At 38.6% G+C, this 27709-nt stretch overlaps 1 protein-coding gene across 4 annotated transcripts in view; it reads left to right on the top strand.

The window, feature by feature from the left end:
• The window catches only part of NTNG1 (netrin G1), a 362504-nt gene that overhangs the window by 310729 nt on the left and 24066 nt on the right, over positions 1–27709 (top strand). For 2 of the 4 annotated variants that reach the window (XM_043460479.1, XM_043460480.1), the window contains one exon: positions 2442–2576. The exons of the other annotated variants lie outside the window; for them this stretch is intronic. In XM_043460479.1, the coding sequence (XP_043316414.1) occupies positions 2442–2576 (135 nt within the window). The remainder of the gene's footprint in view (positions 1–2441; positions 2577–27709) is intronic. 4 annotated transcript variants of the gene reach the window in all.

The following is a 27709-nucleotide window of genomic DNA, read 5'->3' as shown; positions in this document are numbered from 1 at the left end:
GCAGGAAGCTGGATATATGGCTTCTGACCTTGGGTAATCACTGCTAATAATCCCTGATAACAAGCTTGACCTCAGAATGAAATGCAGGGCTCGGCATTTGCCACTAAACGTATCTTCAATTATGATGTATTATTGTTTTCATTCCCTTGGAAACCCAAGATCAGGTAATCAGAGGCACATTCTATAAAACAAAACAAACCCAACACACTTCTAATACCTATAAATCAATTGTAGTATGACTTTTTAATCAGACTTCCAAAAGTATTTCATATTTTTTAGTTTTGTAGTCCTGCATATTCTTCCTGTTTCAAGGAATAAAATATAATTCTCCAAGGCTATCCTCATCACTGCAACACCTACCATTGGCTTGAGTTCCAGAAATGATATTTTTAAACTAAATTACTTTGTATGCAATGTGGAGAGTAGACCCCACCTCTCTTTGTCACTAATTTTCATGACTGAGTACATTACTCTTACCACCTTTCAAATGGCAACCACTGAGATGTGCTGTGGTTTAGATGTTCCACGTTTTTAAAAAATCTTGTTTACATGTTTTACATCTCAAACCTTATATTAATGAGTTGTTACCGGCTGACTGACTAACGTAGTATGTGAATTCATATTGACCAGGTGTGACCCTATTCCCTGTCTTACAAAATGCTGGTGGTTAATTGTCAACTTACATACTTTAAATAGTAAGAAACATATCATAGTAGTTTTGCTATAGGTATGTATGTATATATATATATATATATGTATGTTATATATATATATATGTCATATATATATAAACATTTTAAAAGTCACAAAAAAATTTCTATCTAAAAAAATTTTTAACAGCTGTCACACATACATGGGCTCCCCTTGTAGCTCAGTTGTTAAAGAATTTGCCTGCAATTCAGGAGAGCTGGGTTCGATTCCTGGGTCAGGAAGATCCCCTGGAGAAGGAAATGGCAACCCATTCCAGTATTCTAGTCTGGAAAATCCCATGGACAGAGGAGCCTGGCAGGCTACAGTCCATGGGGTCGCAAGAATCAGACACGATTTAGCAACTGAACCACCACCACCACCAAACAGACACACATTAAAATAGAAAATGCCAATTTAAAATAAAACTCCAGTTATTAAATCAAGCCAGACAAGAAGAGAGCAATTTAGACTTTATTTGGTTTTAGTTTTACTTGTGTATGTCACTCTTAGCCTCACAAATGTTTCTATCTTAAGAATGCTGAACTTCAAAATTCCCTTAACATGAAATAAATAATGATTCCAAGGTACGCCACAGTCTTTGAAGAAATTATCTGATTAGTTCCTATGACAGAACCACACCTCTAGACCTATCTATGTAACAGTAAATCCTTAATCTCCATTGCCAACTTAAGACACTAAACTTAAAGATACTAAACTAAAATTCTCAGGGTTTCTTGTAGTTGGCTGCTTGGTTAGTTGCTTGGTGTGATTTTATTTGATTTTTAACATGAAAATCTCTTAATGATACCATTTTATAATAAGGGAAATCAAGAGACAGAGAGGGGCATAATAACTTGCCCAGCATTCTACAGTGGGATTACAAAGAAAGAAATTTCAGCTTACAAATTCCAAAAGCTGCAAACTAACTGCTGTTAGCTTTCTTAGCTAATGGAAGCCTAAGGAATTCTCATTTCTAATTTATCCTTTAAGCAAAGCAGAGTTTCAGAAGTAAAAATATCCTGCATAATATTATGTGAGGAATCCAGAAATTATTCTATTTACTTTTTATTACACAAAGTTATATTTTTCTGTCCACGGACATTATAATGATACGAGTCTCAAACTGTGCATATGTTGAAATTTATTTAGGATTACAAAATTCATTTTTCTTCCGTGATTGTTAATCTAGGTTACATAAAACTATACTAACATGCCTAGCAGATACAATATCTAAAGGCTGATTGCAACACAGTATGAATATATATATAATGCACCATCCCAAATCATAAAGTAAAACCATCTTTGAATGAATAAAGTGCATTCATATTGCACTTTAACAATGTTCAGCAGTTCTCAAATATTGAGTGTAACAGATAGGCTCGTTTGAATAATTTAAAACAGATTTTACACTGATGGCATATTGATTTATCCTTGATACACAAACTTCTCATGGCATTCATTAAACCATCTAAAAATGCCCTTAACAAACGGAACCTCCATTATAATCTGTTAGCAGTGAAGAGCATGATGTCTTATTTCCTTAGAAGTTTTCAGCTGATTTCCTCCCATAACATAAAAATGATATCATGGAAGGCTGAGCAAATAAATAAATGGGCCTGAAAGAGCCATATTTTCCAAAGCATTTCATTAGTGGGCATCTTTCTTTAAGTGATCCGTTGAAGTAAGTGACGCTCCTGTATTGATAACTTACAAGCCATGTCTCCAGCCTGTGTGTTGTCTTGTTTCTACAGAGTGTTATTGTAACCCTTTGGGCTCAGTCCATGATCGTTGTAATGGCTCAGGATTTTGTGAGTGTAAGACTGGAACGACAGGGCCTAAGTGTGATGAGTGCCTGCCGGGAAATTCCTGGCACTACGGCTGTCAACGTAAGTAACTCTGGGAGCTGCCCTCTGCCTGCTGCAGCATGGCTGATTCTGCTTGTCGAGGCTGGTGCGTGCAGCTTCTCAGAGCAGAAAAAGACCCAAACCGCTGACAAGCTTTAAAAACTACTTAATGCCCCAGCCCACATATAGGAGAGCGAGCAATCCATCAGCTGTCCAGCGGGCTCCTTTGAAGCCCATCTTCGTTTCTTCTGATGGTTGGAGCAACTTATATTGAAATATTGTACGCAGATTCGTGTACCTCGCCAGACCATAAATTAAGTGGCACAATAGGGACCCAGCTTAGAAATCCTTACCGCAGAATGAAGGGTGATGTGTATGTGGTTAATATATTTCTTGAACTACCCTGGAGCTCCAGAGTTCATAAATTAAATGGTATCTACATAACTTATTATCACCCTTGTATCATACCCATCACTGCCTCTGAACCAAAAACCTAAAGGTAATAAATCTAAGGGATATTTAAATGCCAGGATAAAATAAATGATGAAAATCAATGTTGATTTTAAGCCTCTGAGGTTAGGCACCATGCAGTGAGCTTTACACAGATGCCATTTGGTTCAACCTCATTTCTCTGAGGATTATCAGACCTTAAAAGCTTGTCAAGGCAGGTGGCATGTCGGTGTATTCCGGGAACAGAAATTTAAAAATCTGAGCAGAAGCTTCCTTCTGTCATTCACAACCTTTTCTGCTTTTTAATTCTGCACTAGCTTTCCATTCTATCTATACACAGTCAGCTTACTAATATTAAAGAGCCACCAGACAGAGCCTCTGGAGAGTGCAGGCCCGATAGAAAATCATGCAAGCCATGCATGTAACTTGAAATATTTTGTTATACACATTTAAAAAGTAAAAATAAATAGAGGTGGATTTTAACAATTTATTTTATCCAAAAAAAACCTGAAATATTATCATTTCAACATAGAATTAATGTTATGTTATTAAGGATATATTTCACTTTTTTCAGAGCCTTTGAAATCAGATGTTTACTGCTTATAGAACATCTCAATTAGAACTAGCCATATTGCAAGGCTTAATAGACACATATGTCTACCATATTGGACAGCACAGCTCTAGAGGGTTTTTGCTTAGTTTTCACTTGAAAAAAAAAAAAATGTCAGCATGCAGGAACTATCTAAAGCCGTTTCTACCAGGGGTGAACAGAATATTTTACCTGCTACTTATGAAATGTATAGTTATCTGGAGGCTACACTTCTGCATATTATAAAGCCAAAGTGAAATCTGTCGCCATAGTAATGCCATGGGCATCAGTGAACTGTGGTGATAACTGAGAAATTTGACTTTGAGCAGTCAAGGTTAGGATGGGATCTAGAAGCTGGAGGGTGAGCATCTCTCCCCATGCTGGAGAGTCGTTAAAAGAATCAAATAGTGTCAGAAGTCAGGCATCACTTCTGTACCTAAGCTCTGGATACGGTCATTATTTGAAAGTTATACACACTGTAGGTTCCCAGGAAGCATTTTAAGGAAAACAATATGAGGATCCAGGACTGAGGAGATAGTTGTCATCTAGATACAGAGGCCCATAGAAGGCCAGCAGTCGGGAGGAAAGAGAAATAGAGGAGGGGCCAGCATCAAGACTCAGAGCATAGGGAATGAGGAGACTTTATAATGAAGACACACCTTTCCAAAGGGAAAGTATCATGTTAACTACCCAATGCAGCAGGACCTAATGAATGAGTTCCTGAAGTGTAATCAGGGAAAGACATTGGAGAAGTAAGTAAATGAATCCAGCCTTAGAAGAAATGTATGCCCAAAAAAGGCCTAACTTGATTTTTCTGTGTTAATTTCTGGAGTATTATAAAAAAAGATATGTCATCAGATTTTTTTTTTTTCTGGAATTAGAAGACTGGATTTAGGCATGGACGTACCACATATGTGCCATATAATGTGCAAAATGCTCTGTGCCTCAACTCCAGCACCTTATTACCTCCTAGTTAAGTAGATCAATGAAATTACAGGAGTAAATATTTTACCCTCCTGAGTATTTCTTGAATATCTACTATAAATTAGGTATTGAACTAGCAGTCAAGGCTAAAGGATAAAGAGAGATAGCTGCTTTGGGCATGTGGATGTGAAGTTCGCAATCTGGAGTGAGAAGCTGATATGCACCCAACAGTTAGGAGGTAATCAGACCAAGTGCTATGGACATGCTTTTAGGGAAGCCCAGGTGGGGAGTAAGGCATCCTAGAGAGGAAGACATTTTGAGTCTTTAAGTATTAGTAAAAGCTTTCCTGGATGGAACTTCTTGGGCAAAAAAGTACATAAGCTGACATGCTCTGCTTCAGAAACATCAAAATGTACTGATATGATTAGAGGGTAATGAGTATGCATGTTGTATGTGTGTTGTTTGTGTTGGGATGGGAGTAAAATGTTGAAAAAGCAACCATAGACCAGATCATGAATGCCAAGCTAAGAAGTTTTATCTCATCAGGAAAGAGAAGTGAGGACCTTCCTACAGGGGTGATATGGGATCCACCATACAGTTTTAAGCAGAGGAGAGGATAAGATTCTGCTTTAGGAAGATTATTCTGACTGCTCTGTAAAGGAAGGGCTGGGACAGGGTGAGACTGGGTTTACTATATAAATTTAACAGACTTCAGATACACCTTTGAGCACACAATAATTTTATCTCAGTCTGAAATCTTTTCTTCCCTCAACCCAGCTACACAGGGCTGACATGTTAAAATATAGGAATTCTTTTGCCAGTTGGTAAATGGCTATTGCATTGAGACCTAAGTGCATCCCTGGAATCTCTTAGATATCCTCAAAATCTAACAGGATAATACTTGTCAAAGTGGTGTGCGCTCAGCACCTGCTCCAATGCTAGAGCAGGTATCCATACTAATTCGTTAGTGCCTGTCGGCCGATAGGTATTTTTCATACCCCTGCTATGTCTGCATACACATGAATGCATCAAAGAATGCCCCTCAAGTCAGTCTGTTTTGCTCTCTTCCCTTCCCAGCCACCCCACGTGCGCACACACACACATGCTTCTGTTTGCCCTAAGTTGGACCCACCCTTGGATTGGCCACATTATTAGTGGCAGTGATAGTGACCTGGCAATGAGAAACCAAGGAAAGGAAAACATAGTGTTCAAGTAGGGCTGAGAGTGGCATTGGCAGCAAGGAGCAGGAATCAGGTGCACATTTAGGGAGTCAAGACCAGGGAGGAGCTGTCGTATCAGGACAGAGTCCAGCGGATCCAGACACAGGGTCCCCAGTCTCCCAGAGGACTGACAAGAGGAGCAGTGTGGAACTGCAGCCCCACAGGACTTGTACTTGGGAATAGAAAATAAAGAGATTCAGTTCCTGACACCATTGCTTCCATCCCATGAATAGAACCAAATGAGTACACACTTCGGCTCTGGAGTCATACAGATCCAGGTTTGAATCCCATCTCCATGCCTTACTACCCACAGGACTTAGCAGAAAGTCCTTGGACTCCCTAAACTTAATTTGTCATCTAAAAACTGTGATAAAACTAGAACCTAACACGTATGGAAAATAATGAATGTGGAGCTCATGGTACATAGTAAGATCTCAATTATTATTAGTTCCAGGTACAAGTTGATGTGTCAAAGAACTAGGTAAGAATCCATGGGTTTTTGTTTTTTTTAAAAAAAAAAAAAAGAAAGAATCCATGTTTAACGCTAATTGCAGAGTGATAGTGCAGAAAGTGTAATAAGAATGGCCACTATTGAGTATCAAATTGTTGACCTAGGGGATTCTAAAAATCCCTGTCTAGACACAAGACTAATTCAAGTGATTGAAACAAAGGTGACCCCTAAAGTAATTGTGTGTCTTCAACTGGGGAAATGAAGAACTCCAGGCTCATTAGTGAACTTTCTGCCTGAGGGGTCCACTGGCTGTATGCACCATAAATGTAAACTGGTCTCTCTGGCAAAAGGGGAAGCACTTGAAAACCACCAGAATGAATGGACATCAGGCAGCATGGAACGCATGGTTCAGGAAACAGTGTAGAAATAAAAAGGTTTCAGGGAGGACGGGCAGAATCAAAATTAGTGTTAAGGTTACCCCACAGAAGAATAAGATGGAGGAGAAATTCTTTTTTAATGCACCCTTTTGAAATCCAAGAAGAGGTATGAGCCACATCCCAGAGAATAAAGATGAACCTTCTAAAGAAAAAGTAACATTTCATGTTTCACATAAAATGTGGTTGGTTAACATGTGTTAGAAAATAAGGAAATACTTGTTAAGGGTGCCAAGAAGACTAGACACAAGGGAGGTGGGGTTTTTTTGTTGGTTTTTTTTTTTTTTTGGTTTGGAAGATGTAATGGAAATACCCATACATAGAACCAGTGGGGCTGATGAAGAGATGTGTTGTCTTCCTGAAGTATGTATAAGCTACATTGGAATATCAGGCAATATTAAAGCCACCAATTTCCCCACATTGTTCCCTAATTTATATGGATACTAATGGTGCTTTCAGAAGAACTTATAGTGTGAATATTTGGATTAAAGTTAAAATATTTTGTGACATAGCTAAATGTTAAGATTTTGGAAGATAAGATATAGGAAATCAAGAACTAAGCACCCACAGCAAAGGGAAACCTGAGAGTCAGTTGCTGGGTCATGGCCTAGAGTATCAAAATATGTGTTCTTGGAAGAGATCAGTACATATATTACCAAGAGCAAGAAAACACGTGTTTTGTAGGAAGCTCAATGGTCTGCCTGATCAAGAAGAGTTTCTAATTAAATTTGATCAGAATATAGTAAAAATGCTCTTGTAAAACTGTAAAACCAGAAATTGTGGCAACCAAAAATTGTTTTAAAAGCCAACAGTTATCTTAGGAGAAAAATGAGAGAAAGTTTGGGGAACAGAATTCCATTACTTAGGTGTATGCCTTCCAGAGAATGCATAATAAGTCTGTTTGTTTTTACTGCTGCTTAGAGAATTATCACCAATTACCACAAATTCAGTAGCTCAGAACAACAAAAATTTATCATCTTACAGGTCTGTATTTAGAAGCCAAACAAGAGTCTCCCTGGGCTAAGATCAAGGTGTTGGCAGGGCTGTATTCCAGTCAGGCTATAAGGGAAAAGTCTGTTTCCTTGCCTTTTCTACCTTCTGGATGCCACCTGTACTCTTTTCCCCGTGGCCCTGTCCTTCAGCATTCAAAGCCATGAACTCCCCATTTCTCTGTGCCTTTTCTTCTGTCACTGCATCTTTCTCTAACCACAGTCTGGACAAAGTCTCTACTTTTAAGGACCCGTGTGATTAGAATGGGAACACACAGATAACCTAGGATAATCTTCCCATCTGAAATCCCTTAATCACATCCCTTTTGTCATGTAAGGGAACAGGTTCCAGGAATTCGGATATAGACATCTTTGGGGAGATATTTTTCTCTGCCTACCACAGTTATCATCAAGAATGCCAGCTTTTAATGACAGTGATGAATATGCAGGTATCGTGGAGATGGAATGTAACTCCTATTTGGAATAAAGATATTCAAAGGTAAAACTTTGAAAGAAATACATACTATGATTAGAAAAGAGTGAATGTATGTCAAGAAGGTATAGACTTGCGCTGTGAGTTAGAGACTGAAATATTTTTCAGGGAGGATCAAAGATCTTATAGAAAAAGTATTGTGAGTGTGTTTCATAGACTGTACAACCATTTAGAGGATATAGATACTATCCAAAGCCAAATTAGGAAATCTAACTACTTTGTAATCTTCCAAAATGGGGGAATTCACGTATCAAAAATGTGTGTACTAGCCATTCAGTTGTGTCCGACTCTTTGCAACCCCATGGACTGTAACCTGCCAGGCTCCTCTGTCCATGGAATTCTCCAGGCAAGAATACTGGAGTAGTTAGCCATTCCCTTCTCCAGGGGCTCTTCCTGACCCAGGGATCAAACTCGGGTCTCCTACATTGCACAGGCAAATTTTTTACCATCTGAGTCACCAGGGAAGGCCTCACATATCAAGAAATCTGCTAAAAGATGTGTCCTGCTAATTGTTGACTGCATTGATGAGAATTTCTTTACCCAAAAGAATGGAAGAAGCAGTCAGGAAACTATTTATACCACTTATTTATAGTAGGGAGATGACAATGTCACATAAGAGAGCATTGCTATTAAAGGCCTTTGAGAGATATTGTCCTGAACCTTAAGGAAAAAAACAAAATATTCTTGGAGGGGTGCAGATAAGATCTTAGACCCTCTTTATAACACAAACACACATATTAATTTTTTAAATAAAATCAGGCATTGTTTCTAATAGACTACCTAGAGAAAAATGGGAGACTTCTATACTAACCAACATGGCTATATAAGGATTTCTTATGAAGTTTTGGTGAACATTTATTAAGTCCCTACTATATGCTAGATACTGTGCTGCTGCAAATTAAGGCTATAAAAACAAACTGCAAAAATGTAGAATGGTGTAGAACTGTGTTAACAAGTTGTTCAAGTGGCAAAGATGTTCAGTTCCAGGTAACATTTTGTCGTGAGTGCAAAGACACTAACACAGTTTTAGACTGAACAAGGACCAAAGTGGTTATAGTTCCCCTGAAACATTCACTGGACAGCCCACAGCAAGAGTTCAGTCACTGAAAAAAACATTTGAACAAAGCAGAGATATAGGTGAGTTTTGTCTTTGACAAAGATTTCTTTGTCAAAAAGAAAGATTTCTTCATTTGGACGAGTTTAAACAGTTTGGTAAGCATGTGGTTTAACATCTTACAGATGTCAACCAGTGTTTGGAGGGCTATTATGTAACAGGTAGACGTGTTGGTTCAGGAAGATAGAATAAGGACCAGTGGGAAGAAAGAGAGAAATGTTTCAGCTTAATATTTTCCAAAAATTATTCTCTCCAGCTGTCTGAGAATATGCAGTATGATGCCTTGGGTTATGATAAATCCCCAGACTCTGGAAAAGCTCACACAGAAGCTGAATGAGCTCCTATGAGTGATGCTTGTTGGAGAGTTTCTGCTTAAAAGAAAATTCAAGTGAAAAGACCTCTAGGGCCTCTCCAAGATTCCAGCTCTGACTTTCAGACCAAGTCTGTGGGGGCAGAAAGGAAGTATAATGAGAGACACAGCTCAATTTGTATTAAGAACCACAGTTTGGCCTCTCAGCTTTCCTCTATAATCTCTCTCAACAGACAGACTCTCATACTCTCACTAGCCATGTTCTCAGTCCTCAGTTCTGGTTTCTAAGAATCAGATTTAAGGCTTACATAACTTCTGTTTCCTGGAGATTAATAGGTTCCCATCATAGCTTTTCTGCTACCATTGTTCAAGGGGATTTATTTTTCTTTCTTTCTTATTTTTTTTTTTCTATGGGATTAATTTCTACAATCCTGACAATTTGTGATCATTAAAATGATTCTTCCAGTTGCTTCTCTGATATGAAGATTTTACTTCCTTGGGCAAATGCCTTGAACCTAACTTGTAATTTTTCACTTGCTGTGGTTGCAGTCTCCTGCTATTTGCTGTGTTACATTGAAACGTCCAGTTCACATTTCACCAGCTGACCTCACATGTTGAATCCATTGACAGGTGGCATATCACTTAAAGAGGAATGTCTGTGATGCTTCAGAGTATTTTCAGTCCTAGACACATGACTTCACTCATTGGGCTCTTATATCTCTATTGCTAAAAATGAATGGCATCACTGAATCCAAGTTTTTAATTTCCTTGCTATCAGTTTGAACGCTAGTCTCATTTCCCTTGCTGAGCACCACATACATAACAGTGATGAAAAATAAATACTTGGAAGGGCACTCGATGTTACTGTTTTCAACTCCTAAGGGTGGGAAGGAAGTGCTTGTTAAATAGAACCAGTAGGAGCCTCCCGGAGGTAATTTAAAAAGGAAAATATTAGAAAAAAGGAAGATAGAAGGTGGCAATTTGTAGGCATTACAAATATGCTGGGTTGTCCTCCTGGGGGGAGATATGCATTTTGTTAACTAGAAGAGTAAACCCGGGGTTGCTCCCAGTTGTGAAATTTCTCCTGATTCAGCAGAACGGCACCACACCACTCAGTCATGCTAATGCCCATCACTTTCCAGTGACAATTCTGTTTTCCATTCATTCCTAATAGAACTTCAATCTGGGATTGGTAGGAAAAGCCCACCGACCTCTAATACATCAGGGACCCAATGCCACCGTGAGCAGAGGAGTCAGGGTTTACGCCTGTGCTGTGGAAAGTGCTTTAACGCTTCACACCACTAATGGCTCGTTTGGAACAACCACAGAAGCAATGGCTGATGAGGCAGGCTGAAAGAAGTGAGTTGTTCAGAATGCCCTTCACAGTAGGATCATATCCTAATACATTCAAATCCCAACGCTCTTGAATTGCTGAAGCTTGGCATAGTAGACATTCTAAAAGCAATTCCAGGCTCCCCCCTGACATTCTGAGGTTTGCCTACTGCTCTGCTAACCTGTGATCAGCTGAGAGAGGGGCCTCAATTCTGACCTGGCTAAGCAACTTTCCATATTTACTTCACAGTCCATGCTAATTTTTGCCCCTTTATTTGAAGAGAATATTAATAATGACAAGTATGCACAGATTTTACCATTTCACACTGTAGAACCATCCAAGTTTAATAGTGAATGTTATCTGAAACGGCAAAGCTCGTGAAGAAATTCAAGTACAGTTGTATCAACGAGTAGCCCAGAATCAAAGCGGCAGCCTGGACTTTTCTGACAGTGAGATGATCCGAAGTCCAAGCAGAAACACAATGCATGAAGTTCTCCCCTTACTTTAGACAGTGCAGAAGTGGAGTTTCACCATGAGCCATTCTTTACACCCTAGTGAATGTGTTCTAAAATTACATGTATAAAGAAAATGTCTAAGTGTGAAAATCAGCTCAATGGAAAAAGTGTCAACCTATTTGAAACTTATAGGGGAATGGTCTTCATTTAAATGAAGGGCCAGTCCTCAGCCACCAGAAGAAACGAATTCTGAGGTGTAGGAGCCACAGATACGCCAGGATGGGGGGTGCCTGATAACTAAGGTCTAGGAGTCAGCACAGTGACTTGATCTGGGTGTGACTGTCACCACCTCTTGAAGGACTGTTTGCTGGACCACTGCAGACTTTTCATTGCACCTCCTCCTGTGAAATCTTAGACATGGTTTGGATGTTCTAAGGCTTTTTCTTGATCTGAAATTCTATCATCCTGAAGTCTCAAAAGTGGTCCCATCTGTTTCCATATGGATCAATTGCTGAGAAATAATAAGTAATATAAAATAATTAAGTTATTTATTGTGTACTTTATTTGTGTCAGGAACATGTATGTACTACCTCATTCTACCAGGGAGGTAATTTTTTTCCCCTTATTTTATAAACAGCAAAACTGAGACTTATAAAGGGTAATTCTTCTGAGCCAAACACCTAATAAGTGGGAAACCAGTTAATAGTGAATATTTATTGCTAATTGAGTTTGCTGAGAACATTCTTGGGTTTCCCAGGTAGCTCCAGTGGTAAAGAACTCACCTGCCAATACAGGAGATGTAAGAGATGCAGGTTTGATCCCTGGGTCAGGAAGATCCCCTGGAGGAGGGCACGCCAACCCACTCTAGTATTCTTGCATGGAGAACTCCGTGGACAGAGGAGCCTGGCGGGCTACAGTTTAAAGGGTCTCAAAGAGTTGGACGTGACTGAAGCGACTTAGCACAACTCACAGGATAGCATCCTTAGGATTTTATAATTTTTACTTTGCAGATGGAGACAGAGGCCTTGGTGATTTATTCCAAGAGTCAGTGAACTGTTTTTTAAGGGCCAGACAGTAATTATTTTAGGTTTCCTGGGCCATACAGCCTTTGTTGCAACTACTCAATTCTGCTGTTGTAGCCCCAGATAGACGGCACTGAAATGAAAGTGTCTGTGTTCCATTAAAACTTTATTTGCTGACTTTTAAATTTTAATTTCATATAATTTTCACATGCCATGAATTATTCTTCTTTTGATTTTGTTTCAATCACTAAAAAAATATGAAAACCATTCTTAGTTCATAGGCCATAGTAGACAGGACACAGACTGGATTTGGACTGTCAAACATAGTTTGCTTTATTTTAAGCTCAGACAGCAGTTAAAAATGAAGAAACCGAGGACCTCTTAAATAAAATGGAGATAATATGAAGCAGGAAGCAAGACTGAACATTAAGAAGAAAAAAAAAAAACCAAACCATGCATTTCACTAGTGTGTCCTCTGTCTTGATATGAGTATCACAGAGAGTTGGTCTAATTGATTCATATTCACAAGGCCCTAATTGACCTTAAGAAAAAAGCTAAAATTTTCAGAAACATGAAGGCTTTGACCATATAATTTCCAGAGCAAGATCACAGACATAGTCAGTGCCAACTGTTTAAAGACTTACAAGCCAGCCAAGTCAATTTCGCATCAATTTAGTACAATCAGCAACTAATGAAAGTGAAGTTAGGGTGGCCATAATGCAATCAGGATTGCTCATGTTGGTGTGAGGAATCGTTCTGTTGCATTCTGCAGGAACAACCCGTCACCTTGAATATCAGCAAAAACCTCTGCTAAGGGAGAATCACAGCAATAATATTGGCTACAACATCAAGGGCACCAGGAAAAAAAATACATACAGAATATACATACAAGATTTATTTTTTTACCATCAACTTTGATATCAGAGGTAATTACTCTGAATACAGCACTCATCAGTACTGTGAACCCCTGCCTTTTCTGTCCAACGCTCTTGTGAGTGTTACCAAATCTATTGAACCCAGGGCATTCTAAATCATAAAGCTCTACCTACACGGATGGAATGTCACGCCCCATCTCAATTTAAGTACCACATGCTTTCCATCTCCTCTTTGTCAGGTTTCCTGTTTTTAAAAATTACAGTCAACCTTCAGTTATCTGTTGCTGCAAAGTGTGGAGAAGAGTCATGCATAAATACAGGGCAATTGATTATTTTGATGTAAATTCCAGTAAAGTTGGGTTTCATCTGGAACAGGCATATATACACAGAAATTCAGACCCACACATGGTTCATATGGTCTGTGTCCAACCTCAGTCCCCAGCTCATCGTCACAATTCAAAGTCAAGATCATTCAGACATCTCTGGGTATTTTAAAAGAGGAACAATTGCTAAGATGTATTTTTAACAATATTCCTTCCCATATTCTGCAAAAGTGTAGGATTAATATTATGTATTGTGGTTATTTCTTCTAAGCTACAACTCTTTGGGGGAAATGAGCATATGTCTCAAAGACAACACACTGTAAAAATAATGAAATATTGATGCAATTATTTTTAAGAATCACACTTAGACCTCTTTTTAATTAGTATTATTGACCCTATGGACTTAGTCTTACCTTAATCTGTATTCTTCATCATGAAAATCAATAATATGGACAACTACATTGTTCACATGGATTTGAGTGTAAAAAGACAAAGTTTGGGAGTTTGCAGGAGGGCTAATTACCAGAATAATTTGGCAATGTATTAGTGAGGCAGTTTTAGAGATGACAATCACTGCATTTTCAGTGATTTTACTGATCCAGCTTTTACTAGCACTTATGTGGAAGATACTTAGATATATAATATTATGAGGTCTTTCCTGAGATATCACACCTCTGTTCTTTCTCTTTTTTTTTCATTTTAATGACATTTGCTGTTTTCCTTCTAATACTACAAACTATACATGTTCACTGCAGACAACTAGAAATATGTAAAAGAATAAATTAAAAATTAGCAATCACCCATAATTCCCACCCCTCAGAAATAACTATCATTTATATATTTTTCTCAGTGTCTACATATTTTTTTAATTGACCTATGTCACTGTGTTAGTTCTAGGTGTACAACATAGTGGTTTAATATTTCTACACATTTACAAAATAATCACCATGATATGTTTAGTTGCCACCTATCTGTTCTTTCTTTAAAATGAAAACTAAAGTTGCTGATTTTGCAAAGGATACTAAGCTACATATGGACATATAATGTATGACTTCTATAAGATTTTACTAAAAGCTGTCTGGTGTCTGGTGATGGAGAAAACTGTGCTTCACCTATTGATAGGCCCATCTAATATAACATGGTTAAATCAGTCATATTCCATATGTTCTTCATGTACAACAAATGAGATCAGATCATCCCATGCACTATAGAAAAACTCTGCCCATTATGTCATCTTTGATTACTAGATTCAGTTTAACCAAATAATAGAAGGGCTGCTTAATAAAGTCTTGCTAAATCTTTTGAATTCTTCTCCCCATCAAACTAGACCCACTTTGGGTTGCCTAATTCATTTATTTATTCACAAAGTCACTCATTCACTCATTTACTCATTTATGTATACTGTCTCTCATTTAGCAAATAGTGCAGTTCTAGTCATGTGCCAGGAATTCTGCTAAATTTGAACACCAAGAAACAAATATAATATCATCCCTGCCCTCTTATAAGGACTGAGAATACAAGATGGATGTCAAACCTGACAGAACTTCACTCTTGTTGGCATCTGAGAAGACCGACTTCCAGTACCACTTTTCTAGCTCACTTTCCTGATCATAGGTACCTGTGCTTTGACCTATAAACTTAAAATCTTATATCTGAGTTGGCATCTTGGAGATATCCTAGTTTAGCCCTTGGGTCATACATTAGCTCTCCTAATTGCAGGGACGACAGTGGTCACAACTTAGTGAGTGCTTGCCGAATGTAGTAACTATGCCAAGCAACTTACATTGCCTTGTTTAATTTGCATAAAACCTTATTAGCGGTTATCCTCATTTTACAGATACAAGAACTGATGCTCAGAGAGGCTAGGTAACCTGCACATAGTCGTCTAGATTCTAACAACTTAAATGTGTGATCATTCTGTGCATCCTTTATCATCAGCATCATTTGGGGATTTATTAGGAATGCAGAATCCCAGGCTTCATTCTAGATTTACTGATCTGCATTTTAACAAGATTTCCAGGTGGTTCATATGCATATTAAAGCTTGAGAATCAGAGGATGAGATAATACATGTGAACTTTAACCTAGGAATTTGACTTCAAAGCCCAGTTTGTTGTTTGTTTTTGTCAGTTATCCATTCATAGAATAAGGGTGTCTGGAAAATCCAGGGCTTACATGTGCCTTGGAAAAATTTTATTAAGAGGCAGCAACTCATACTGTGGCTCCTGTCATCAGTTTTTACCAGCATGTATTCTACAAATCCAAATCATATTAAAATAAAGAGAATCATGAAAACTTAAACAAGTAGCCTATTTGTTTTCTTTCATCCATATAATTTAAAAGTGGTTAATATTTGATAGGCTAATAATAAATATTTTAATACAGTATATTGCATTTGGTTATGAATATATCAAAAGGAAATACAAAGTGAGTTCCCAAAGATAAACTTTTATTGGACACATGAATTAGAACATAAAATTTGATAGCAATTACCATTTAATCTATTCATGTTTAGAAACATATTGAAAAAGAAACTCATAACTCAGTTAATTGTTATGAATTATTAATTGCTCATTTGAAACGTGATGAGCAGAACTGCACTTGTTGAAAAACTTTCTTTCCTGGTGGCTTTAACCTTTGTGTCATTGGTTTTATGAGAACAAAAGGGAAAGAATGACAGCAAGATTCTAATCGTCCAAAACTAGAAAGTGACAAGACTGTGAACATTTCAGTGACTATATAAAGGTTAATTGAGATTGAAATGAAATAGTTAGTGCTGGCCCTTCTCCAGAATACTTAAGTGTGATTCTCCAGGGATGGACCCTGGCACCTGTATTTTACACAACTTTCTAGGCTGTAACAATATATAGCCAGGATTGAGGGATACAGTTTTAATAATTATATATTATCAGAAAGATTTAACACATCCATGAATTTGACTCATGATATTCTGAACCTCAGGTGAGATGCAAACTGGTTTCCAGTCTGCCATCCCTGTTTAGAGTTTGAGGCAGAAGGGCACATAACTAATGCTGATGCTGAAAACGCATCCTTTGTGCATCAGTGCCGAATCAAATCTTGGAGACAGAATTTTGAGTGAAGTAGGAAAGAATAGCTTTATTGTTTTGTCAGGCTCCTGCCCTCATAAGCTGTGTGTCCCAACCCAGGAGGATTTGGTGAGGAGTTTCATAGCAGTGATTCAAGGATGGGGTTGCTGACAAGATTCGGGTGTGTGCAGAGTCTACTCTCCTTTAATCTGGCCTCAAGAGATCTTCTCTGAAGCGAAGAATGCTGACATTTTCCACTTGTTGGGTTTTAGTTCTGTAAATAGTTCAAAGATATTGTTATGTGTATCCGTTGCGGAACCAGGACTCTGCCCCTAAGGCTGCTCGGCGTTTCTTGGCTGCCCCTCCCTTGTCTCTGCATCCCCTCCATTCCCTGATCAGCAAGTGTTGTCTGTCAGGATGGCCGAATGGTCGGAGGTGCCCACCCGAAGCTTCTGTCTTCTCTGATTAGCAACTGTTCGAGTCTGCCCTTTGGAACTCAGAGAAGGTCATGGAGGCTAGAGCCCGTTCCCTACGGACAAGAAATGCAGAATATAGAAAGGCTTTTGTACCCAGGAGCCCAACAGGGTCCTGGTCAGTTTCAATACCAGGAGCATTGTAAACCTTGGGCAACTTTATAAAGATACATTTCCTAGATGGCAGTGATTCCTGATTCAAACAGGCAGACTAAGATCAGGAATACATCTGGATTTAAAGATACTTGATGTAAACAGCCCCTTATTTCTCAAAAAGAATCAGTGTTACGAGTTTCTTTTGTTGAATGAAAAAACAAACTTTCAAAAAGTGGAAGCTTTTTTTATTAACTAAATCCAGGGATTTATTGTTTACTGTCAGCAGCGTAACTGCTTTATAATTGATTTTTCTGAAGAGAATTGAAAACTTAAGCCACCTTGATTTTCTTTATCTTGACACACATGATTAGCATTACTCTGAAATATATTTTACCAGGTTCCCAATTACCATTTTTTAAAATCCACTTCCTTGTTGCATACTTTTCTTGATAAAATAGCTCTAAGACGGAGAGAAAGCAAGTTTATAGAGATAAAAATATGACTGCTTTATTCCTATTGATAACTTTATCCTCTTTATTCAAAGATATTGTCTTATTCAGTTATGCTTTTTAAAATGGATGAGATTATTAAATGCATTAACGTCTCTTAATTTTTTAAATCTTTGGATAAAGAAGTGAGAACATTAAGGGCAATGACAGTAATTTAAAGATAATGAGACAAAATGTAATATTTGCAACTTAGGAACTAATGTGCCTAAATCCTTATTAGTTCAGTTCAGTTGCTCAGTCGTGTCCGACTCTTTGCGATCCCATGCACTGCAGCACACCAGGCTTCCCTGTGCGTCACCAACTCCCGGAGCTTGCTCAAACCCATCTCCATCACGTTGGTGATACCATCCAACCATCTCATCCTCTGCCATCCCCTTCTCCTCCTGCCTTCCATTTTTTCCAGCATCAGGGTCTTTTCCAATGAGACAGCTCTTCACATCATGTGGCCAAAGTACTGGAGTTTCAGCTTCAGCATCAGTCCTTCCAGTGAATATTCAGGACTGATTTCCTTTAGGATTGACTAGTTTGATCTCCTTGCAGTCCAAGGGACTCTCAAGAGTCCTCTCCAACACCATAGTTCAAAAGCATCAGTTCTTCGGCGCTCAGCTTTCTTTATAGTCCAACTCTCACATCCATATGACTATTGGAAAAACCATAGCCTTGACTAGACGGACCTTTGTTGGCAAACTAATGTCTCTGCTTTTTAATATGCTGTCTAGGTTGGTCATAGCTTTTCTTCCAAGGAGCAAGTGTCTTTTAATTTCATGACTGAAGTCACCATCTGTAGAGATTTTCGAGCCCCCCAAAATAAAGTCTGTCACTGTTTCCGTTGTTTCCCCATCTATTTGCCATGAAGTGATGGGATCGGATGCCATAATCTTAGTTTTCTGAATGTTGAGTTTAAGTCAACTTTTTCACTCCCCTCTTTCTCTTTCATTAGGAGGCTCTTTAGCTCTTCTTCACTTTCTGCCATAAGAGTAAATCCTTATAGATACAATTAAATATATTTTCTGCAAAAATGTCAATCCTGTACCAATAGTTACTCACCCTCAATTTCCTCACATAAAATGAAGATAAGAATTATATCTACCTTAATATCTGTGAGAATTAAATAATATAACAATATTTAACCTAAGTTCTGTCACACAGTAAGGGCACACAGTGAGATAATAAAATTGTAAATGGTGGCACCTGCCTTCAAAGTTTCATTGAAAACAATGGGACCTGGCTCAACAAATTTAAAAAAGCAATCAAATTACAAACAGATCACATGATAAGTAAAAGGAAAGCCTTGATAGTCGTGGCTGCTTCCTAAAGAAAAAACAAAACAAAAAAGGCTAAAGATGAATGGGATCTAACACTTATTGTGTCAAAGATGAATGGGATCTAACACTTATTGTGTCATTTTTTTGTAGTGGTTTTAGGATGTAACTGCCACATGCAAATGCACAATTTCAATTAAGATTTTGTCTAAAATCAGTTACTTTTATTTTGCTGCTTCCAAAAGGTAAATAAAGGCTTTATAATAAACATTCATCCATTAAATTCACCCTAATGTTAGCAGAACTTTTTCATCAACTCTGGGATCATCCTAAATCCTAGAAATTAGCATATAATGTTAAAATGCCTGCCTGCTAGCCAGGTCTTGAATTACGGTGACCCCTAAACAAACCAAAAGCTAGAGTAGGTTCTGCACTTGGACATGAACCAGTTTGTCAGGAATAATGATCGGACAGGTACAATCCACTGAGTCACCATCAGACCTACTGAATACTTGACTATTTTCAGCTGGGTGACTGTTGAAACTCTTATGGATTTGTATGTCAGAAATGTATTAAGCTCCTTCTTTGGGTCTGGGCTTTGTTTTCTGCCTTTTTTTTTTCTTTTTTTTTAGGACGCCTCAAGAGACTTCCCACGGGGTTATTTAGCTCTTCCTAGCAAGTTCATGCTATGTACTATTTTTCAGCAAAGTTAAGATTTCTCTTCTTATAATAACAAGATAATCAAATTGAAGTTCTTACTTTGAAGAAAATAAGGTGGTTCATTCCTATAGAAGGTTAGAAAATAATAATATGGGTAACAATTTAAATAGATGTCATACTGCCGTTGAAGAAGGAAGGCTAAATTTTACAGTGAACCAAGAGACATTGAGGAACAGAGGATACATTAGTATTTTTGCAGCCCTAATACCATCACTATAACATGTGAAAATGAGAAGGAAACATTAACCTCCAAAGACCAAGGAGAATGTGAGGGAAATGTGACTGTCACTAGCTTACACGGGACTCATTATCAGGGTCAGCTAGTCCTAGTTAAGTCTCTGCATTTGAAATGTTCTCTCTACACACTGTACTGGCATCTGACTTTATGTTTTAACATGAATGGCATTTAACATGAATGTCATTGCAACTCCATACTGAGTGAGGGATCACCAGGGAAGAGAGAAATGGTGTTAAGAAATACCACTCTGATGGAACATGGCAGGAGAGAGACCCTGGGTGGAGGGATTGATTACTAAATAACCAAATATTTATTGACTATTTTTATGAACTTCACATCATGGTAGTAAAAGAGAAAGAAAGAAAAGAAAAGAGTTTAATACAGCCTGTTCCCTCGAGGAGTTTACCTAACTTATAAAGACTGGACTATACTTCTCCTGTCCAAAGTATATAGGATCCTCCTTTTGGCTCTTACTGTGAGAAAGAAACTGGAAATTATTCTAGGTCTACTCTAGCTGAGTAACTCTCTCTTGCAATCCTGGCTCTGCTTCTTCCTGTATAACTTGTTGATCAAATTATATAACCTCTAAAACCTAAGATTTTACTTCTCTAAAAGAGATGATTCCACCTCATAGAGTTGTCAGGGAATGAGATGAAATGCTTGTAAACTGCTGAGCACAGTTCCTGGGACACAGTAAGCTCTGTAAATGATCACTGTTTATTGTTACTGCTCTTTTATAAGCAAACTCCAGTAGGTAACAAAGAACCTGGATGAAGAAGTGGGAGGGATTTGCAAATATCAGTTAGTCATTAAACCTGTAAATGGAGATCCCAATCATAAATTTTGGCTTTTTAATTAATGTATGTGTGTGTTGGGCTTCCCAGGTGGTGCTAGTGGTAAAGAACCCTCCTGCCAGTGCAGGAGACATAAAGTGAAAGTGAAAGTCACTCAGTCGTGTCTGACCTGTGACCCCATGACTATACAGTTCATGGAATTCTCCAGGCCAGAATACTGGAGTGGGTAGCCTTTCCCTTCTCCAGGGGATCTTCCAACGCAGGGATCGAACCCAGGTCTCCTGCATTGCTGGTGAATTCTTTACCAGCTGAGCCACAAGAGAAGCCCAGGAGACATAAAGGTTGTGGATTTGATCCCTGCATTGGAAGATCCCCTGGAAGAGGGAATGGCAATCCACTCCAGTATTCTTGCCTGGAGAATTCCACCGACAGAGAAATCTGGCAGCCTACAGTCCATAGGGTCACAAAGAGTCAGACATGACTGAAATGACCTAACATGCACGCACACACACATGCATGTTTGTGTGTTAGTCACTCAGTCGTGGTCAGTTCTTTATGACCCCATGGACTATAGCCTCCCAGGCTCCTCTGTCCATGAAATTTAACTTGTGTGTGTCCGGTATCCATCACGGGAACATAGGAAGTCTCTGGTGATGTGATGGACAAAGACCTTAATATGGATTTCTTGATGCTATAAAATTCAGTAGGAAATGGAAGTGAAGAAAAAATAAGAATTGAAAGTTCTTCCTAGACTCAGAGGTACCTGACATGGATGATCTGCTGGTCCTTGGGAGATAACTAAGATACAGAGAGTGCCTGAGTCCCCTGCTCAGAATTGGTGAACACTTCTCTCTGGGTCCTCTGAATGGGAAAATGGAACTTCCACTCATTGTAGCTCACTTCTCTAATACTAGTGTAGTTTCATGTCACAAAACAATGATCAGCATTAGCCATTTATATAAGTAGGAGACCAGAGTTCTTGCTTGTGTCCATTTTCAAATTAGAATTGTATTGTTTTGTAAAGCATCCAGTGAACTTCAAGTTCGGTCCTGAATCTGAAGGTGGTTAGTCTTTTCCTTTCTCTTTAATCAAGAAGACAAGGCACTGTCTGTTCCCAGCCCCAAGTTTAACATTAATATAGAAAATGCTTTAGACGTGGATTTCTGTCTAAAACTTCATCTGAAAACTGGCAGTCTAAAAGGTACTGCAAACACATTTCTTTTCAAGAGAAGACAGGAGTTCACTGGGGATCTTTCCTTTCCATCCGTAGGTACCTAGTTTCCAGCGACAAAAGTATGCATTAGTCACCAAAGGATACATTTGCAAACAGAACTAGAGAGCATGATGAATCCCTCAGGTGGTCTCTTCAGGTCAACATATGTCTGTTTCTGTTCTTCCAGTATATTTAAACTTTTCCTGGTAACTATGTCTTTCTTTTTAAACTGTCATGCCTTTAATAAATAGGAAAGATGAATACCACATATGCAAGAGTCTTACAAATAAATACAGCCATATTATAAACACTTTAAAAATTAAATTACATTGAAAAATATTTCAGTAATAAACATACCATGTGCCATAAGCATGCTTGGACATTTCATACATAGTATTTCATTTATTCTCCCCAATAACTCTACAAGGAAGTGCTAGTATACCCATTTTATAAATGAGGAAACTGAAACTCAGAGAGTTTTTAATTTGTTCAAAGCAAACAACTAGTAAGAGGTAGAGCTGTTATAAAACCTAAGTATAGATCTGACTTCTTGCCCCATATGCCACACAAGCTCAATGCAACGGGTTCAAAAGAAACCCACTTTAAGCTCAGCCCTCCTTTAGAGCCAGGAGGTAATTGGAGCTTGCAATGTTCTGGTCTTGGACCACAGCCCAGCTACAGAATCAGTTTGCTTTCAGTGAGATAGAAACAAGCCTCAGTTCTTATCAATAGGGGTGTTCATGAACACAAACGCCACCTTGTAACGGAGAGACTCTGGATAAAGGCAAGCATCCACTGACAGAGGTTACCGTCTCTCTCCCTCCATCGCTTAGTCATCTGCCATCAGGAGCAAATATGTATTCAGTACCCTTTATGTGCAATGAATTTATTTCTCAGAGTCAACAGCTGGTATAACTACGCACACTCGGAATAAGCAAGTTATTCTCTCAGGTCCCCAGCGCACAAGGTCAATGCTTAGATGCATGCAGAGGAGAGTTCCCGCTGAAACATACAGTCACTGTTGCGACCTACTATCTTATATAAACCTGGGATGTTAGAAGGAATGTGCCATCATTCGAGGATGCAAATCATGTGATTCAAGACAAAAATCCTGTGCTTTTTCACACAAAAATATCACCCCAACTAAGCCATTAAAATCTTTTTTGATCAATTCCTCAAGCCTGTCAAAAGCTTAAATCAATAGATATCAAACTGTGGCCCGATTCGCAGACCCTATGTCACAAGCTAATACCCCAAGAGGGAAATGGCATACCTAAACAGCTGTGAGATACTTAGTCACTGGATCTTCTATGACATCTTATTTAATCTTCACAGTGTTCCTATAAGAGATGTCACTTTCTGCTTTTTCACATGAGGAAACTGGGAGAGGTGAAACAAATGGTCTAAGGTCATGAAATTAGAGGAGAAAAGCATGAGACTCAAACCCAACTCTCTTCCTCTCCAGATCTCTCCAACACATGTTCATCGTTCAGGTGCTGGGCACAGAACACCGAGCTATGCCTGCATGGTGCTGAGCCCCATAGGGAAGCCCAGGCGAGAGGTGAGGTGTGATGAGGAGTGATGCTGAACATCAGACACTTGCATGATGATTTTTAGAAGCAGTAAAAAGTCATTATTACCAATAGTCTCCATTAGCCTAGCCCCTTCGGATCACACTGTTGGGTGCTGGAAATAGGAAGGTGCCCATCTTCTCTCAAGCAGCAGGCTTGTTCTTCACCAGCTGTGTTAGTGCTTGTGAAAAGTAATAAATGCCTGACTCACTCTGAGGGTCCAATAGTCTCAGCCAGGCAAGGCAGCTACAAAGTGACTCTGCTGGGCAGCAATCTGGCGAAATGGAAAGTGATGGCTTTTGCATCGCAGCCATTCCTGTGACATGAGGCGACAATATGGCAAGAACAATATGTGGACAAGCCTTTGTTGTGGTAGCAACTTTCCTGATGTCATGTCAGTGCTATACGGTCAGGCTTCCTCTGTTGCCCTGGAGACAAGAAATGGCAAGAATTCTCTTCATCATCAGATCATTAGCTGCTGGTGGCAGACACACTGTCTCAGCTCTTGTGTCCTTGGCTTGTCATCCCTTTGGAAGAGTGGATAGGGAGGAGTGGAGATGGCTCCATGGAGTGGCTATAAATACTATAAACAAGATCTTTGAAAACATGGAGAAGTGTCACAGAATAGTCCCCAGTGAGGTTGGGCAAGATGCATCTGTTTCTAGAAGGAATAAGAATATTCCCCAAGCCGTCACACAGTGACTCATTCTCCTGGGAGACAGGTCATTTTATCTTAGAAAGTGAAAACCATCTTGTGGAAAAGGGAGGATGAGCAATGAAAGACAAGGAGATGAAATAGACCAGTGGAAGACACCTTTGAATCACTTTAGGCTTTAAGTATGGTGAATAGATCTGCCTACAATAAGTAGAAGGTCAATAATGTGACCCACAGGAAGCCTTGATGCCCTCCATGGGCTGGTCTGATAAGCCAAAGATTAACTTGACTGTCAGCAGTTGAGTCTAACAAAAATGAAACCTCCTTGGACATCAAACAGACATCCCTGCTTTCAAACTTTAAGAGAAGGAGTGGGATTTGGGCACAAGCAAGTTCTCTCTCATCCAGACTTATTTTGGAGTCTGTCGTATATAGGTCATAATGTAATCCTGGAAACCCTGGTATTACATTTTCACTCTCAGTCAAGTGAATCAGACAGAGCTGTCTGAGGGCTCCCACCAGAAGCAAGTGGAGACACAAAGGGACTTCTTTACTTGGACTTCTCGCTGAATCTTAGAAAGCCTTTGAAGTGGCTGCTGATAACACACTCCTCTTCACCCAACTCTTTGTTTCTGAATAGATTCAATTACCTGGTACCAACCAGGGGACCATATAACCAAGGGTTAGAGGTTCCATTTTGTTTTATATTGGTCAGCAAATACTTCTGTCTGGCTACATATTGCAGTGCTCTTGCTTACATAACATGATGCAAGACTTTAATCCCCAGTTGGATGACATGTTTGTTTTGACGTGCCGTTAGCTATCAGACCATCATGAAACTAGTCTCCATAAGACTGTACTGGAGGGCTAGGGCTTAAGTCCATGGAATTACACATTCGGAGCATTGTGTCATGTAACTCAATGTATAGATTAATTAATAATTATTCTGCAAAAATTATACATACAGTACCATCCACACATTTAGGAAGTGGCTTCCTTTTTTTTCCATTATGAATCTAATTATAGGCACATCTAAATTGTATTATTTAAAGAAAATGCAAACCTGAAGCCTCAGACTCATGTGGCTAACACCATCCTTTTTGTATTGCTTTTTTAAAAACCTTATTCCTCAGTTTTATAATTGACATGCAACATATTTGTCCAAGGTGTACTACACAATGATTTTATATATGTATATACTTCAAAATGATTACCACAGTGTCTATAATCTATAATATCCATAGATATTATATCCATATAATCCATATATATCCATATATATCCATAGTCTATAATATCCATAATCTCACACAGTTACACATTTTTCCTTGCGATAAAAGATCCCATGATCCACTACTTTCCCAACCACTTTCAAATATACATTGTCATTTTAACCATGGGTGTGTGCATGCTAAGTCACAGGACTACTGGGAAAACCATAGTCTTGACTAGACCATAGTCACATGCTATACATTAATTCCCATAGCCTTTCTATCCTATAACTGGAAGCCCATACTCTCTGACAGCCTTCATCCCCCCCACCCCACACACACACACACATTATTATTTGGGTCATATGATTTAGTCCTGACAATAACTCTTTGAAGTAAATATTACCATGCCCATTTTACAGATGAAGAAATAATCTCAGAGAGGAAAAGTACTTTGTTGGAGGCCTCTCCTCTAAGTTGTTTTAGTAAGAAATTGTATGTAAATTAGATGTGTACACAAAGAATTGTTCCAGTCTGTTTTCCTTCATCAGGAAAAACATTCATGGGGATAAAGACCAGCAGGCAATATATTCATGTTGGAAGGAAATACCATAGTATACCTATCGTTTGGCTTATTTTCCAGGATGAATTTCTGGGGGTTTTGGTACCAAATTCCCAGTCTAATACTTTAACTGAAACATTCCAACATACATTTGGAAAGATCTGAAAGCAAGGCATTTGAATTCCATTTGCATCTTCCACATGTACCCATGTGCATGTCACTCTGCTCAGTGCTGAAGCTATACATAGACACAAGCTCTCATCTAACATGGTTACAATGAATGTGTTATACTCGATTATGGGAGAATTTGAGAGTATTAGTTAATATTTTGCTTAATTATAACATGCATGTGTCCATCAGATAGTCATGTAATGTTTGAAGAGTCAAATGGATACTTTGTTGGGGCGTTATCTAACAATAACTTATTTTAATTAAGTTTTTTGTAACAAGAAAATTGCAACATTCTTTATAAATATTACAGTTTGAATCATACATAAGCTCCCAGAATAAATTATTCATATCAGTAGACTTATGAGTTCATAGCGTGAGGATGTGTTCGCCTCCTAAAGTATTAGAAAATTATGAACCTAATACTTAGCCATGATATCTAAGAAGCAGAACATTAATTTCTTGACTTTTGTGTAATGAGTAGTGTGAGGAAGTTTTGCCTAAAAACTTTTTTTCATATACATATCCCAGACTCCTTAGTTAGTGATATTAGAAAATGGACACATCCTCGGGATGGTATGTTTTTATTTACTATATTTGAGGGAAAGCCTTGGCTTCCCATTAAAAGTTGATCTAATTTGTTCTAATAGCCCAAGTGCAAATAAATTCAATTCTGACATGTTCTCATCGAAAAGTTTGGGAATGTTATTCACCATATGTCTAATGTCAAATATTAAAACACATAGTACAATAAAAAGCTAGTTCAAAATCCCCTTACTTTCAATCTATTATTCAGATTAATGGGGATGACACATTAGTTCCACTGTTAAACCACTCCAGTGGCAATCTTCTAAAATTAGGAACTGCCAATCTGGGGAAGCAAAAGAACTCTATATCATTTTAAATTTAACTTCAGCCTACTCTGAAGCCATTAGAGACGATTAAAGGAGATCTCTAGCCATTATATTCAGCCCAGTAGTCTTAGAGTTCAAAAGGTGAAAAGCACTTTTCACCATAAATAAACTGAGAGACAAAATTATTTTCAATGAAGTTCAATTTTAGTGAAAATAAAGTAGGTAATTACACTGGTTATTACTGAGGTCACTGCTTTCATTGACCATCTGGCTTAAAACTAAAAAATAGGTATCATTTGTGACATGGGCAGAAATGAGCAGTGTCCACAGCTTCCTCTTTATAAAGACCTACAAATTCAGTTAATTCACATGTTAACAGTCCTCATGAAACAGTCACTGAAAAATAGCCTGATGGCCTTTTGAAGCTAAACAACTCAGGGGAAAAAAGGCAAAAAGCATGCGGTATCCTACCATTACCATCACTATGGGCTTCCCTGATAGCTCATTTGGTAACAAATACAACTGGGTTGGATTCCTGGGTCAGGAAGATCTGCTGGAGAAGGGATAGGCTACCCACTCCAATATTCTTAGGCTTCCCCTGTGGCTCAGCTGGTAAAGAATCCATCTGCAATGTGGGAGACCTGGGTTCGATCCCTGGGTTGGGAAGATCCTCAGGAGAAGGGAACAGTTACCCCCTGTACCCCCTGCAGTATTCTGGCCTGGAGAATTCCTGGTCACAAAGAGTCGGACACAACTGAGCAACTTTCACTTGACGATCACTATAGTTACCATTTTCCATATGACAGACCTTTGCATAATAT

The sequence above is a fragment of the Cervus canadensis genome, chromosome 2, assembly GCF_019320065.1.
Source record: "Cervus canadensis isolate Bull #8, Minnesota chromosome 2, ASM1932006v1, whole genome shotgun sequence".
Lineage (NCBI taxonomy): Eukaryota > Metazoa > Chordata > Mammalia > Artiodactyla > Cervidae > Cervus > Cervus canadensis.
The sequence above is the reverse complement of the archived record's forward strand: the minus strand, read 5'-3'. Positions and strand labels throughout refer to the sequence as shown.